Below are 13490 nucleotides of genomic sequence, written 5' to 3'. Positions count from 1 at the left end.
ATAAGAACCCTAAGAACGAAGAACCTTAAGATTTAAGAACCTTAAGATTGTGATCTAATAAGAACCCTAAGAACGAAGAACCTTAAGATCTAAGAACCTTAAGATTGTGATCTAATAAGAACCCTAAGAACGAAGAACCTTAAGATTCAAGAACCTTAAGATTGTGATCTAATAAGAACCCTAAGAACGAAGAACCTTAAGATTTAAGAACCTTAAGATTGTGATCTAATAAGAACCCTAAGAACGAAGAACCTTAAGATTTAAGAACCTTAAGATTGTGATCTAATAAGAACCCTAAGAACGAAGAACGTCAGGGAAATCAGGGAAAAGTCAGGAAATTTAAGAATGGACCTAAAAAGTCAGGGAAATGTCAGGGAATTTTTAGAATTTGTAAAAAGTCAGGGAAAAGTCAGGGAATTAAATTTTATCTTGGCACTTTTTTAAGTTTATTTTTTAGACCAGATCTATGACAAATTCTATGATTATCATTTATTTCCTTGAAAGTTTGGCTAATTTTTTCAACATTGCAATAACCTTTTTACTGAAATATAAGTTCATTAAAATTTATTAACTTCTGATAAAAGTAAAATATAAAATAAAAATTTGACCTTAAAAAGTCAGGGAAAATCTCTTAAAATGGTCAGGGAAAACAGGGAATAGTCAGGGAATTTGAATCTCAAAATTTTGTGGCAACCCTGTTTAAGAACCTTAAGATTGTGATCTAATAAGAACCCTAAGAACGAAGAACCTTAAGATTTAAGAACCTTAAGATTGTGATCTAATAAGAACCCTAAGAACGAAGAACCTTAAGATTTAAGAACCTTAAGATTGTGATCTAATAAGAACCCTAAGAACGAAGAACCTTAAGATTTAAGAACCTTAAGATTGTGATCTAAAAAGATCGGTACCTTTTTAATCCAGCATCATAGTTTTTGATCTAAAACAAAATTTATGATATAAATTCTAAACGCATTTCAACGAACCTAAGTTTAGTTGAACAAAGCGCCCCTTAAAAACTGGAACAAGTCCAAATGGTAAAATCTCTCAATTTCAAAACCCGGTTCTTCTTTCCAATTTAAATCGACGTTACAATCATGGATTAAATAAGTAGCTTGTTACAATCTCAATTACAACGATAAAGACCTCATTAATAAAATTACACGATGTTTCAAGTTCACGGTGCGCTTAGTCAAACAATTTCCCCCATTTTCTACGAACCCAAACGGAAACCGTGCGAGTGCAAACCCATTTTTCGGAAATTTTCCCCACCAAATTCAACTTTAATAACCATCCCTGAAACCATTATTAAGCGTAATATCTCAATATGTTTTTTTACGGGAAAGCTCCAAAGTGGACACTATTTTTTTGGAAAAATAAAATCCATCCAGAAGACGGAAATCATTCGGTGGTTTCATTTGGGCCCCGATAATACGATTCGCTTCAGTAGGCATTCACAAATGAATCCGAAAGTTTCCGAATCATTAACCGCGGCAATTTTAAACGGGTGGGACTGCATTTACCTAAACGATGAAGCTTCGTCCTTCTATTGAACTTATAGTAGACGATTCTTTTTATATTTAACTATATACAAAGTATTATAGGGTTTACTGACTCGTTGTCGGCTTATTCAATTTCACTTCGGGGGGGGGGGGGGGGGGGGCAAGGTTATATGGGAGCCATCTATCGGGTGAAATTTTAAAACTAGTTCCCTTCCTGGTGGTGTTATCGTCTGCTGCACGCTAAACCACGCCGGGAGGAAAAATTTTATAATCGGGATCTAAATTTAGTAAAAAAGCTCTACAAATTAAGAATTTAAATATAGAAAAAGTCTTCAATCGGGATTTAAAATATAGAAAAATTCTTCAATCGGGATTTAAAATCTGTAAACAAGTCTCAAATCGGGATTTAAAATCTGTAAACAAGTCTCAAATCGGGATTTAAAATCTGTAAACAAGTCTCAAATCGGGATTTAAAATCTGTAAACAAGTCTCAAATCGGGATTTAAAATCTGTAAACAAGTCTCAAATCGGGATTTAAAATCTGTAAACAAGTCTCAAATCGGGATTTAAAATCTGTAAACAAGTCAAATCGGGATTTAAAATCTGTAAACAAGTCTCAAATCGGGATTTAAAATCTGTAAACAAGTCTAAAATCGGGATTTAAAATCTGTAAACAAGTCTCAAATCGGGATTTAAAATCTGTAAATAATCAACAAATCGGGATTTAAAATCTGTAAATAATCAACAAATCGGGATTTAAAATCTGTAAATAATTAACAAATCGGGATTTAAAATCTGTAAATAATCAACAAATCGGGATTTAAAATCTGTAAATAATCAACAAATCTGTATTTAAAAGCTATAAAAATTATCAAACAGGCATTTAAAATCTGTAAAAAATCAACAAAGCCGGATTGAAAATCGGTAAAAAATTAACAAAGCCGGATTGAAAATCGGTAAAAAATTAACAAAATTTTCAAATCTACAGTTAAAAATCTAGAAATAATCTACAAATCTAGAGTTAAAAATATAGAAATAATCTACAAATTGGGATTTAAAATCTAGAAATAATCTACAAATTGGGATTTAGAAAATCTCAAAATGTCTTGAAAATCAGTTCCCAATTTTCAAAATAATTATTATGATACTACTAATGCCGTATACAAATATGTACTTACGTCTACAATTTTCGTATGTTCCATATTTGTTAATCGGGTATCCTGCCGTACACCAATTATCGTTCTACTCTATCATTTCGCGTTCCTCGCTTCACATCCGAAATCATTTTAGAAACTTTGTAAATTTAAAGCGGCGTAAGTTTACCTTAAGGATGTAAATAATTGCGTGAAATTAGGAGGCTAAAATCTATTTATGCCTTACGTATCTTCAATACAAAGTTTAGCTTAAAAAAAATAGTGAAAACACGAAATGAAAGTCGAGAAATTGCTAAGCCTCGGCGATATTTCTTTTGGAAAGAAAAGTTAAGACGCGGGAAATTATTGATAGGCGATTCTTTCGGAATGCATCCGAACTCGTGACGCTTATGGGGAAAAACCCAACCGCTTTCAACGGTTGATTATTAAAGCAGACTCAATATAAATAAACAATGAAGAAAATTGAAAAATCACTTCAGAGTCGGTATATGCTAGTTAATGCTAGACATTGTAACACAGTTGACGCGTACCACGTGTTGTATATATTCCAAGGTCTCGAGATCCTTGCCCTCTCGAAAACACCGTAACCTGGGAGTAGGATCTTACGAGAGGGAATGGCGCAAATCAATTATAAGCGTAACCAGTGACCCGTAGCATTAACTGCGCTACAATCATCTCTTGCTCATGGGCTCCGCACGCGAGCCTTCCATTTTTCTTTCATTTTTCCCCCTTTTTTTCGTTATGGCTCATTTATAACGTCAGTCAAACCCGTAACAAGGTGCCTTCGTTGTTTCTACTGTATCTATTTTAAAAACAAAAATCTCGCGAGGGTACGTCCATCTTGTTGGAAGGGTGAAATTTTTAAGCGATATTGAATAATAAATGGCATTTGTAGGTACGGTTGAACAGTTGATGAATTTAGTCTATACGAAAGACGTTTTGTATTATGTATTACTCGCGCGTCCGGTTTTACCTATATATCCATTAATTTTAATTTCAAGGTGGTAATCGTAAAGTTTGTTATATACGCGGTAATGTAGTTTTTTTTACTTATTAAGTTATTATTAATATTAATTAATAGTATTAATATTTTATTTTCTAAATTCCAGAATATTGACGACATGGCTGGACTCGGCTCAGAAACGGATTGGACGAATTTGCTGGACAATCAACCAATCATATTGCACGATCGCATGATGTCAGACGCCGTACAGTCACCTCGCATCCAATCAGAACACAGCTATTCCCTGACAGTGGGGGACGAGATGCCCGACTCCCCTCTTGGTCTTACACCCAACATCAAATTAGAGGACCATTACAGTAAAGGTAAGAAAATCATTATCTGGGTTTAGTGGCACTCATAACACGTTTTCGTTAAGATCGTTTTTCAAACGATGGACAAAGTATATCGATTATCGGGAAATTTTGATATTGGACCAAGTATATCGATCATCGGGAAATACTTAGTGTAGAGAGCTGTTGGCTCGCGTGGCATGAAGGGCTTGCCACCACCCTCCCACGCATTGTACCCGGCCACCTGTTTAAGGCATTATAAGTCGCTAGATGACTTGGGCCTAAGGTGGTGGCAAGGGTATTAGCCTAGCTGATTGTTATATCGATCATCGGGAAATTTTACTATTAGACAAAGTATATCGATTATCGGGAAATTGTTTCAATTAGACAAAGCATATCGTTTATCGGGAAATTTTACTATTAGACAAAGTTTATCGATTATCGGGAAATTTGGCTATCAGACCAAGTTTACCGATTATTGGGAAATTTTGTTCTTAGACAAAGTATATCGATTATCGGGAAATTTGGCTATTATGGTATATCGATTATCAATAAATTTTGCTTTTAGACAAAGTATATCGATTATCGGGAAATTTGGCTATTATAGTATATCGATTATCAAGAAATTTTGCTTTTAGACAAAGTATATCGATTATCGGGAAATGTTGCTATTAGACGTATATCGATTATCGGGAAATTTTGCTATTAGACGTATATCGATTATCAATAAGTTTTGCTATTAATATCGATTATCGGGAAATTTTGCTATTATGCATATTTTAGATACCGGTAATTTAAAATAAAAATTATAGCTATCCATATCGTGTAGTTAGTTATACGATTATCGTTCTAAGTATGCATAATTGTACAAACGTGGTGTTAAAATATTGATTGTATCAAAATTAATTTCGCGATATTTTTGGGCAAAGTTCGGGGCCCGTAAGCTTCAACTTCATTAGGGCCCCCACATTTTGAAAACATTTAAGACCCCAATCTTAAATTTTATTAGGGCCCTTGCTGATATCTAGCCTCGTCTTTGGGCCAACTACCTTGTGGCAAATTTTCGTCCCCCCCCCCTGGTTTAAACTTTATAAGGACCCTTGCTGATCTCTCACTGTCTTCGTCTTGGATCTCCCTACCTTGTGGCAAGTTTTTAGCTTACTTTTTTTAGGGATTTTGCTAATCGCTCAGCCCGAGGTTTGGGACCCTAGCTTATTTCGTTTATTCCCATTCGACCGAAATCCCATTCGACCGAAAGAATTTTAAAATGTAGCCCAATTGGCGGGGTGATTTGGTATTTTATTTATAAGGTATGTACTATCGAAGATCCATGTTTAGGTTAGGTTAGGTTAGGTTAGGTTAGAGTTGGTTAAGTTTACTATTTCAGTTTTGGTTCAGTTACTTTTCTTGACTAGCTGAAGATAAAAATATTATTCATGCTCATTCCATGCTCCATTGCAAACGACTTCAGTAACTAAATTGAAAACATAGCAAAAGCCAATTTATATAGTAGCGTTCGGTCGAATGGGACACATAAAAGCGTTCGGTCGAATGGGACACATAAAAACCACACGTTTCGGCGGAATTCGGTTGAATGGGACACCTCAAAAACCGCCTTCGGTCGAATGGGATTTCGGTCGAATGGGACTAAAGCAGCTTATTTCGCACTAGCAAATCAACAATTATTCGTACAGAACATTGTTTTCCGAGAGATATTTGGTAGCGAGCGTGTACCTCTGATGATCGTGGCCAGTTCCCTTTGCTTAAACCTCCAAATGACCTCTGCCACGCAATCTTGGCTCGCGTGGTTAAATTAGGCAAATATAGTCTTTTGTTTTGTCATAAACATTTCAAGGGTAGTGTTTTCTGCTCTGTCGCGTCCCGGAATTGCTACTGTCTGCCGGGGAATATTCCGGAGAACGTAGCAATCATTGTCTCTTGAGTTACAGTCCCTTCTCCGATTGTTTGCGCGCCCAAGTTGCTTTGACAGCTAACCACAATAATCGGCCATGCTTCCTGTTTGTCTAACTGAGCGCCGTTTCCACTTTGTTTTCAATCTCGAGTCGTTTCGTGAGGCGGGGACCCCTGGGAATCTATTATTAGTTTGGTTTCGATAAATATCCACACGCTGGTACCCCGACTTTGCGTTGTCTGGGAGAATTATGTCGCTTTTCGGTTTGTGGTCCCTAATTTTATGAAATGAGATTTCAAGTGGAAAATGTCTTGGGATTTCGTTAAAAAAATATTGTTTAACCAATGCGTTATAGTATGGTTGATAATTTATGTTTTTAACGATACGAAAAACATTTCTACAATACTGGCTCAACCAATGGCAATATAGATAAACCATCAACTAAACAAATAACATCGATTAAAATAAGCAACCAATGGCAATATAGTTGCTTAAACGATCAGCCAATCAAATAAAATTTGCTGAAATAAGTAACCAATGACAATATAGTTGCTTAAACGATCAGCCAATCAAATAAAATTTGCTGAAATAAGTAACCAATGACAATATAGTTGCTTAAACGATCAGCCAATCAAATAAAATTTGCTGAAATAAGTAACCAATGACAATATAGTTGCTTAAACGATCAGCCAATCAAATAAAATTTGCTGAAATAAGTAACCAATGGCAATATAGTTGCTTAAACGATCAGCCAATCAAATAAAATTTGCTGAAATAAGTAACCAATGACAATATAGTTGCTTAAACGATCAGCCAATCAAATAAAATTTGCTGAAATAAGTAACCAATGACAATATAGTTGCTTAAACGATCAGCCAATCAAATAAAATTTGCTGAAATAAGTAACCAATGACAATATAGTTGCTTAAACGATCAGCCAATCAAATAAAATTTGCTGAAATAAGTAACCAATGGCAATATAGTTGCTTAAACGATCAGCCAATCAAAGAACATAATCAGAAATATGCAACCAATGGAAATATAATTCTTTAAATCAAAAAACATTTGCAGAAATAAGCAACCAATCGTAAATCTATAAAATCGATGAACTAATTTCAAAAATATTAACCTAACAAAAATGACACATGAGAAACAATTACCGAGCCATAACTTTGATGCTCTGTACAAATCTACCAATGGTTGTTCGCCCTTGTGATAATTTCCTGATTGCCAAATTTGTCTAACCCCGATTCCTTAGCTATAAAAAAAACCGTATTTAAGTAGATCTAAATTATCAATTTTCGATAGTTTTGTGGGACATTAGTTAACCTAAATAACTTTTAAAACAATTATTCCGCAACTTAATTACGAGGCTAAATTACGCGAGGCGACAATTTCCACCAATTTGAAACTATTAAAGACCAAACCTCAATTTCAAAACAACCTACCCGTGAAAAGATCGTTTTAAATTTTCCGAAATGTGTGTTTTTTTTTAAATTGTCACCTTCGAAACGAGACAACACCCAACGGAATTCCTCAAATTGTTAGTTTACTCGAGTAATCATTTGAATGGTGGTTTCGCACTTAGCCGAAATTTGCATATGTCCCAAAAAGTCGCACTCCCTTTTGGTTGTTTTTTCAAACACAAATGTCTCCGAGATTGTGGATGCTGATAAGTTATCGCTATATTGACACTTTTGGTTTTGGACGAAATTCTCACGGTTTATTTTTTTCCACAAACACTCGCGAATAATGAGTATTTTTCCTTTGTGAGAAAGAAACTTCGCCGACCAATTATTGTTAAAGTGAGTCCCTATTAAATACGGTAGAAAATAATTGACAGGTCGCTTTTTTTAAACAATGTTTTGGAAATGTATTGACTAGCTATGGATGAGAGTCTATTGTGTTCCGTGACCGTGAACTTCTCACAGTCGGTTGTAACTTGGTTGGTCTTCCAAGGGCGTGTTGTAGGTTCTTTGAAGAGCTAATTACCGGATTGCGTTGTCGTTTAGGTCGCATTATTTCTGTATCAAATATTAACCGATTCGAAATATTAATGCTAATTGCTCGTTTGTTTGTAACTTTTGTCAAATCCTGTTAATTAGCCCGATTGTTTTTAGTTTTAATACGACGCCATCTTGAAAAATGGCGGATATATTTACCGTACATTTTTGGTAATTTCTAAACCCTATCTTTTCATTGTATAAATTGAATTTGATGTCCATGGTCAAAATGATAATTATATTTAAATAATACGACTGATACTTCATGGTTTTTAGAACATTATTTGAATGTTATAATTTTTAAAAACGTTTAAATTATAACATTAAAATAATGTTCTTTAAACAATGAAGTATCAGTCGTATTGTTTAAATATTACTATCTTTTCATAGTTTTCTTATTTCAAGAAAAACATCCTGATCGTTCAAATAGAGTACGGACACCATGCTTATCTGTCCAATTGCTTGTGGTTTCTAAACGACGCCATGTTGAAAAATGGCGGATATATTTACCTTACATTTTAGATCATTTAAAAACCCTATATTTTCATAGCTTGGTAATTTCGAGAAAAACATACTGATCGTTCAAATGGAGTACGAACACCATGCTTATCTGTCCAATTGCTTGTGGTTTTAATACGACGCCATCTTGAAAAATGGCGGATATATTTACCTTACATTTTAGATCATTTAAAAACCGTATATTTTCATAGTTTCAGGGCTCCCACCAGGTCCCTAAAATACCTAAAAGCCCCTACTTTTTTCGAGGTCCCTAAACCACCTTAAAATAGGAATTTGGTACCTAAATTACCCTATTTCTAGTAAATTTCTGAAAAGTATACCATCGGCTTATAATATTGAACCAGAATTGTATCGATTCACGTTTATAGCTATAATTTACTACATTAAGTGGCGCCAAGAGCTCGGCTAAATTGAAATACTCGGTAAAATTCATAATGAGCCTCCCGGTCGTATGTAAGTTTGAGTAAAGATTTGTGATAAAATATTTTTACAAATTAAAACTAAGTCAGTTTTAGAAATATCCTTATTTAAAGTCATGTTTGTAAAAATTAAAGTTTAAATAATTATCTAATTTGTTATTATAATGGTCCCTATTTGGTTCCTACTTTTAAAAATGTGGTTCCTACTTAACCCTATTTCTAGCCTGAAAAATCCCCTATTTCCCGATTATTTTTTGAGATTTTGGTGGGAGCCCTGTAGTTTGGTAATTTCGAGAGAGCCACTCCAATTGACCAAGGTCACCGTAAATGAAACAAAAGCGGGTAAACCGGAAATTCAAATTATCCCGTAACGGACAGACAGTGTGTTTATACGGAGAACATCACGACTCCACGAGTCTTTGCTTAGAATTCCGAGATCACCGCCATCAAATCCGATCTTTTTAACAAGAAGAAAACACAACCTTAAGAACGATGTGGCGAAAAAAAAAATAGATCATCATCATATTCAAATAATAATAATGTTCTGGGAATTCTACGAAATAGAATTATACCAGAAGTATTTCAATCTTTTAAGACCGAAGTAAACCAGCCAATGTTGTTCACTTGAAACTTCGTAGGCTTCCATTTGAAAAAAATACCTCCAATAGGCGATAGCGTAAATTGTTTTGGTCTTAGCTAACTTAATGAAAAGAGACTTAAAACGGTTTTAAAATTCACAATATATTTATTTAAAACTGTTCCTCCGAAACGTTGGATTTTTAAATAAATATATTGTGAATTTTAAAACCGTTTTAAGTCTCTTTTCATTTAGTTTTTCACAATCTGCTTCTCTTCACTTAGCTAACTTGTTAAATTATAAATATTTTCTTTTATGACCATGGTTAATTATTAATTAATTAATAATTATTAAAAACAAAAGATCTGCTACTTCATCGTTTATTTTAATTAAATTCACTCGGGAGCTTTCGGACCGAGGTCTTACAATTGATTAATTACGTTTTTTCAATTTCCTAACATTCCAAACTTGTTAAAATTTTGCCGGAAATTCGTTAAAGCACTGCCAACTTCTATAACGCGCTTCCGCGATCGGGGTTGGCCGTCGTCGAAACATAGGGGCTGCGTTACTAATAATTTGCCTAGGTTATAAACGTATTGTAGTCTAAGTCTTCAATTTTTTTACAATTTTCTAGTCAAGAGACTTAACATCACTACCACAATAATAGTCATCGTGCAATTTAGTTAAACAAATTAATATTTTTTTATTAAAAAAATATAAATATTTAAAAACATAACTTACCATAATATTTTAAGTATGACTTTATTTAATGAAGCCGGAAATACTAATTCTATTTTATTCAAATTGAAAATTACTATTGCATGAAACTAAAAATCAAACAAATCTACAACTAGGTTAAGAATAATCAGCTACCCGAGCCATCAAATACGTTAACACAAGTCAGCTAGCGACTTTTGAAAGCCTTTAAATCAGGTGGTCGGGCTAAAATAAAAAAATCAATGAAAATCAAAATAAAATATCAATAAAAATAAAAATAAAATATCAATAAAAATAAAAATAAAAAATCAATAAAAATAAAAACCAAATTTCAGTAAAAATCCAAATCTCATTTACATCAAATATATTTTTATCTATATTTTAAAAATGTAATAACCAACAACATCCTCGAGTTTGTAAACTTAAATTTTTTTATGTATACTTCCGTCGTAAGAGACGGGTTTATATACTTCTGATAATACGCGTAGAAATCGTTGGATCTCAAATCGTGAAGTTGCCCCGTGAGCTTCCGCGTCCCAGTCATGATACGCGCACAAAAAAACCCTTCTTTCAGCGAAATAGCGAGACCCCAGACATCGAAATTCGGGCTGCTCTCCATCGCGGCATTCCACGCATTTTTCGTTGTAACAGGGACCTCGCCCTCTGTTACGAGAAACACGCTTACTTGGCAGCGTTGTCGGAAGCCCGGGGTACCGGGTTTCAGTCTGCGAAACTGCTAACGTCGTCAGCTGACCGTGTGCGGGTCTTTTAAGGTGGGCGTTTTAAGAGTGGATGCCATCTTAGGGTTGTGTAGCGTCGTCTATGACGTCGTAATGATTTCTCGACGGGTCATTTTCTGTATCAAGGTATTCTTTCGCTTTGTTTGGGTTATTGTGGGTTAATACTTGGAAGTGTGATGGTCTTTCGGGTGGGTTCGTGTCTGCCACCGTAGACGCTCTAATTGATTTTGCGTTGCGACTTTAAATATTGCGGTACCAGTTTCAACCGCGAGATGTCGCTTTGAAATGTCGATTTTCTTCCGCAATCATATCTAGTGGTTGCTATTGCGACTTTAATAACTTCTATACGCAGTTTTTCGCGATTTTTTGCAAAAAAAAACTTTAATATTGGTGCAGCTATTGCGACTTTAATATATACTTCTATAGGCGGTTTATCACGATTTGCTTTGCAAAGAATAACTTTAATATTGGTGTATATAACAGCATGGTCTTCACACCATACACACAAAGAAAATACACGATACATTTATCACAATAACACCATTTAAAACTAAATAAAATGAAAAACAAAAAAATATAAATTAAAATGGAGTGAAACTGAACATGCAACATTGTAAGAATTAAACTAAGAATTATACTAATTTAGCTGCACGAAATTTATTTAACCTAAAATAAACGCAATGTCAATTTTCTTATAAAAGGACCATGAACTCCATGTTGAGTGAGTGTAGGGAGCTGTTGGCTCGTGTGGCATGAAGGGCTGGCCACCACCCTCCTACGCGTTGTAACCCGGCCACCTGAATTAATGGCTTTAAAAGTCGCTTGAGGACTTAGCAGACTCTTTAAGCTGGACGCAATGTCACCATCGAGGGTTATGTGGATGGTAACGATGGAACAAAGCAATGTTGCCACAAGTACCTAGTACCTAGAAAACCTTGAAAAGTCCGGGAATTTTGAAAATGGGTCTATAAGGTCAGCGAATTTTAAGAATTACGTAAATCGTTCGGTAATTTCATTTTGACTGCAAATGGAAATCGTTTACGGAAATTGTCAATTTTGTGTTGAAAAAAACCTACTTAAGTTAAGGAATTTGAATCTGAAAAATTGCTGCATTAACCCTGTATAGATGTTATTCAAGAGAAATTTAAACAAGATGGCGGCCATACGTGAATTATACTACTATACTATGGCGATAATGACGTCACGTTATTACCCTTATCAATAATGAATTTTCACAAGCCGTGATAAAATGAATGCATAAAGTTAATTTAAATTATATAAATTAGCTTAACCACAGACTTTCGCAATCGACCTATAAATGAAATTAAGAATTTAGTTACTGAAAATAATTAGACATTTTCTAAGCAATTTCGATCATTAATTATTAATAACAATTACAGTAATTGGTTTTTTCCTCAGTAAATAAAAAAACATGGTGGTAATAGAATTTAGCTTAAATAAATAGGGTATTATTAATTATTTGTCCAATTTAGGCATTTGAAAATCAACAACAGACGCTCACGATTTTGATCTACGGGAAATAAATGAGTTATTTCCGACCCCAATTAGCCAAAACCGCGGGAAAAGAAATGTTTCTAAGGTTCCCGCCCCTTTTTACACCCAATCCCTAAGGGATTTGTGTGTACTAAGATCACGTATTGTGTAGCCGATGCCGCCGTATTCCACATAACTGTCCAAGAATTAGGCTTAGAAGGGCCAGCGATATCTTAATCGAAAGGAAATATCATGTCCTCGGTAGCCCGAGAAATCATTTTTCTATTTAAGTGGTTTTTCGCGATTTTCGACTTGGTCTTAATTTTAAAAAGTATGTAGATTGTGTGTGTTTGAAATGTCCGTGACATCTTGTTTTGAGATATCTTATCTACCAATATATATATATACATAGTAAATTTTGACATTATTTATGAAGCAGTTTTTTAAAACTTTTAATTAGAAAACGCTATTTTTGAGATACTTTTTCAAATTGGATAAATTTTTTGACGTTTTAGCTCCTTAAAAGTTAGTTCCTGCAACGTGAACCACCCTAGACTTGCTCAGTCACTTTGTATAACAGGAAATTATTCTTGAATATTAATTGAAATATTTGGTATCGCTTGTTTAGTGGCTATTGATTGTAACATATTTAGCGTGCTACTAATTTTGGATCTTTTTTGTACGAAAATCATTAATTGGAAAAATATTTGTCAGCTATTTATGTGGGCCCTTATTTGGGAAATAGCTAAATGCAACTTTATAATTCCACGACGGTTTCTAAGAAATCTGGTAATTCCATTTTTTGTTGTATTTTTATAATACCACTTGAGATACAGCTGAGAAAGTTCTAAAAAGCTTTAAGTTAACGTATTACAATTTTTGTGATTTTTAGTCCCATATAATTTTTGAGATTTTTAGTCCTATATAATTCTTGAGATTTTTAGTTTTATATAATTTTTAGGATTATCAGATCTATATATATTCTCTATCGTTTGAGATTAGTCCTATTTAAATTTTAGAATTCTCAGTCCTATATATCTTCTATAACCTTTGAGATTATCAGTCCTATGTATCTTCTATAACCTTTGAGATTCTCAGTCCTATATATCTTCTATAACCTTCGAGATTCTCAGTCCTATATATCTTCTATAACCTTTGAGATT

At 34.1% G+C, this 13490-nt stretch overlaps 1 protein-coding gene across 2 annotated transcripts in view; it reads left to right on the top strand.

The window, feature by feature from the left end:
• Window positions 1-13490, top strand: part of LOC149958616 (cyclic AMP-responsive element-binding protein 3-like protein 1) — a 178307-nt gene that overhangs the window by 82981 nt on the left and 81836 nt on the right. For both annotated transcript variants that reach the window (XM_090165954.1, XM_090165953.1), the window contains exon 2: window positions 3763-3979. In XM_090165954.1, the coding sequence (XP_090022080.1) occupies window positions 3763-3979 (217 nt within the window). The remainder of the gene's footprint in view (window positions 1-3762; window positions 3980-13490) is intronic.

This window comes from Leiobunum rupestre, chromosome 2, assembly GCF_980474605.1.
Source record: "Leiobunum rupestre chromosome 2, qqLeiRupe1.1.hap1, whole genome shotgun sequence".
Taxonomy (NCBI): domain Eukaryota; kingdom Metazoa; phylum Arthropoda; class Arachnida; order Opiliones; family Sclerosomatidae; genus Leiobunum; species Leiobunum rupestre.
This window is presented reverse-complemented; position numbering and strand designations above follow the sequence as displayed.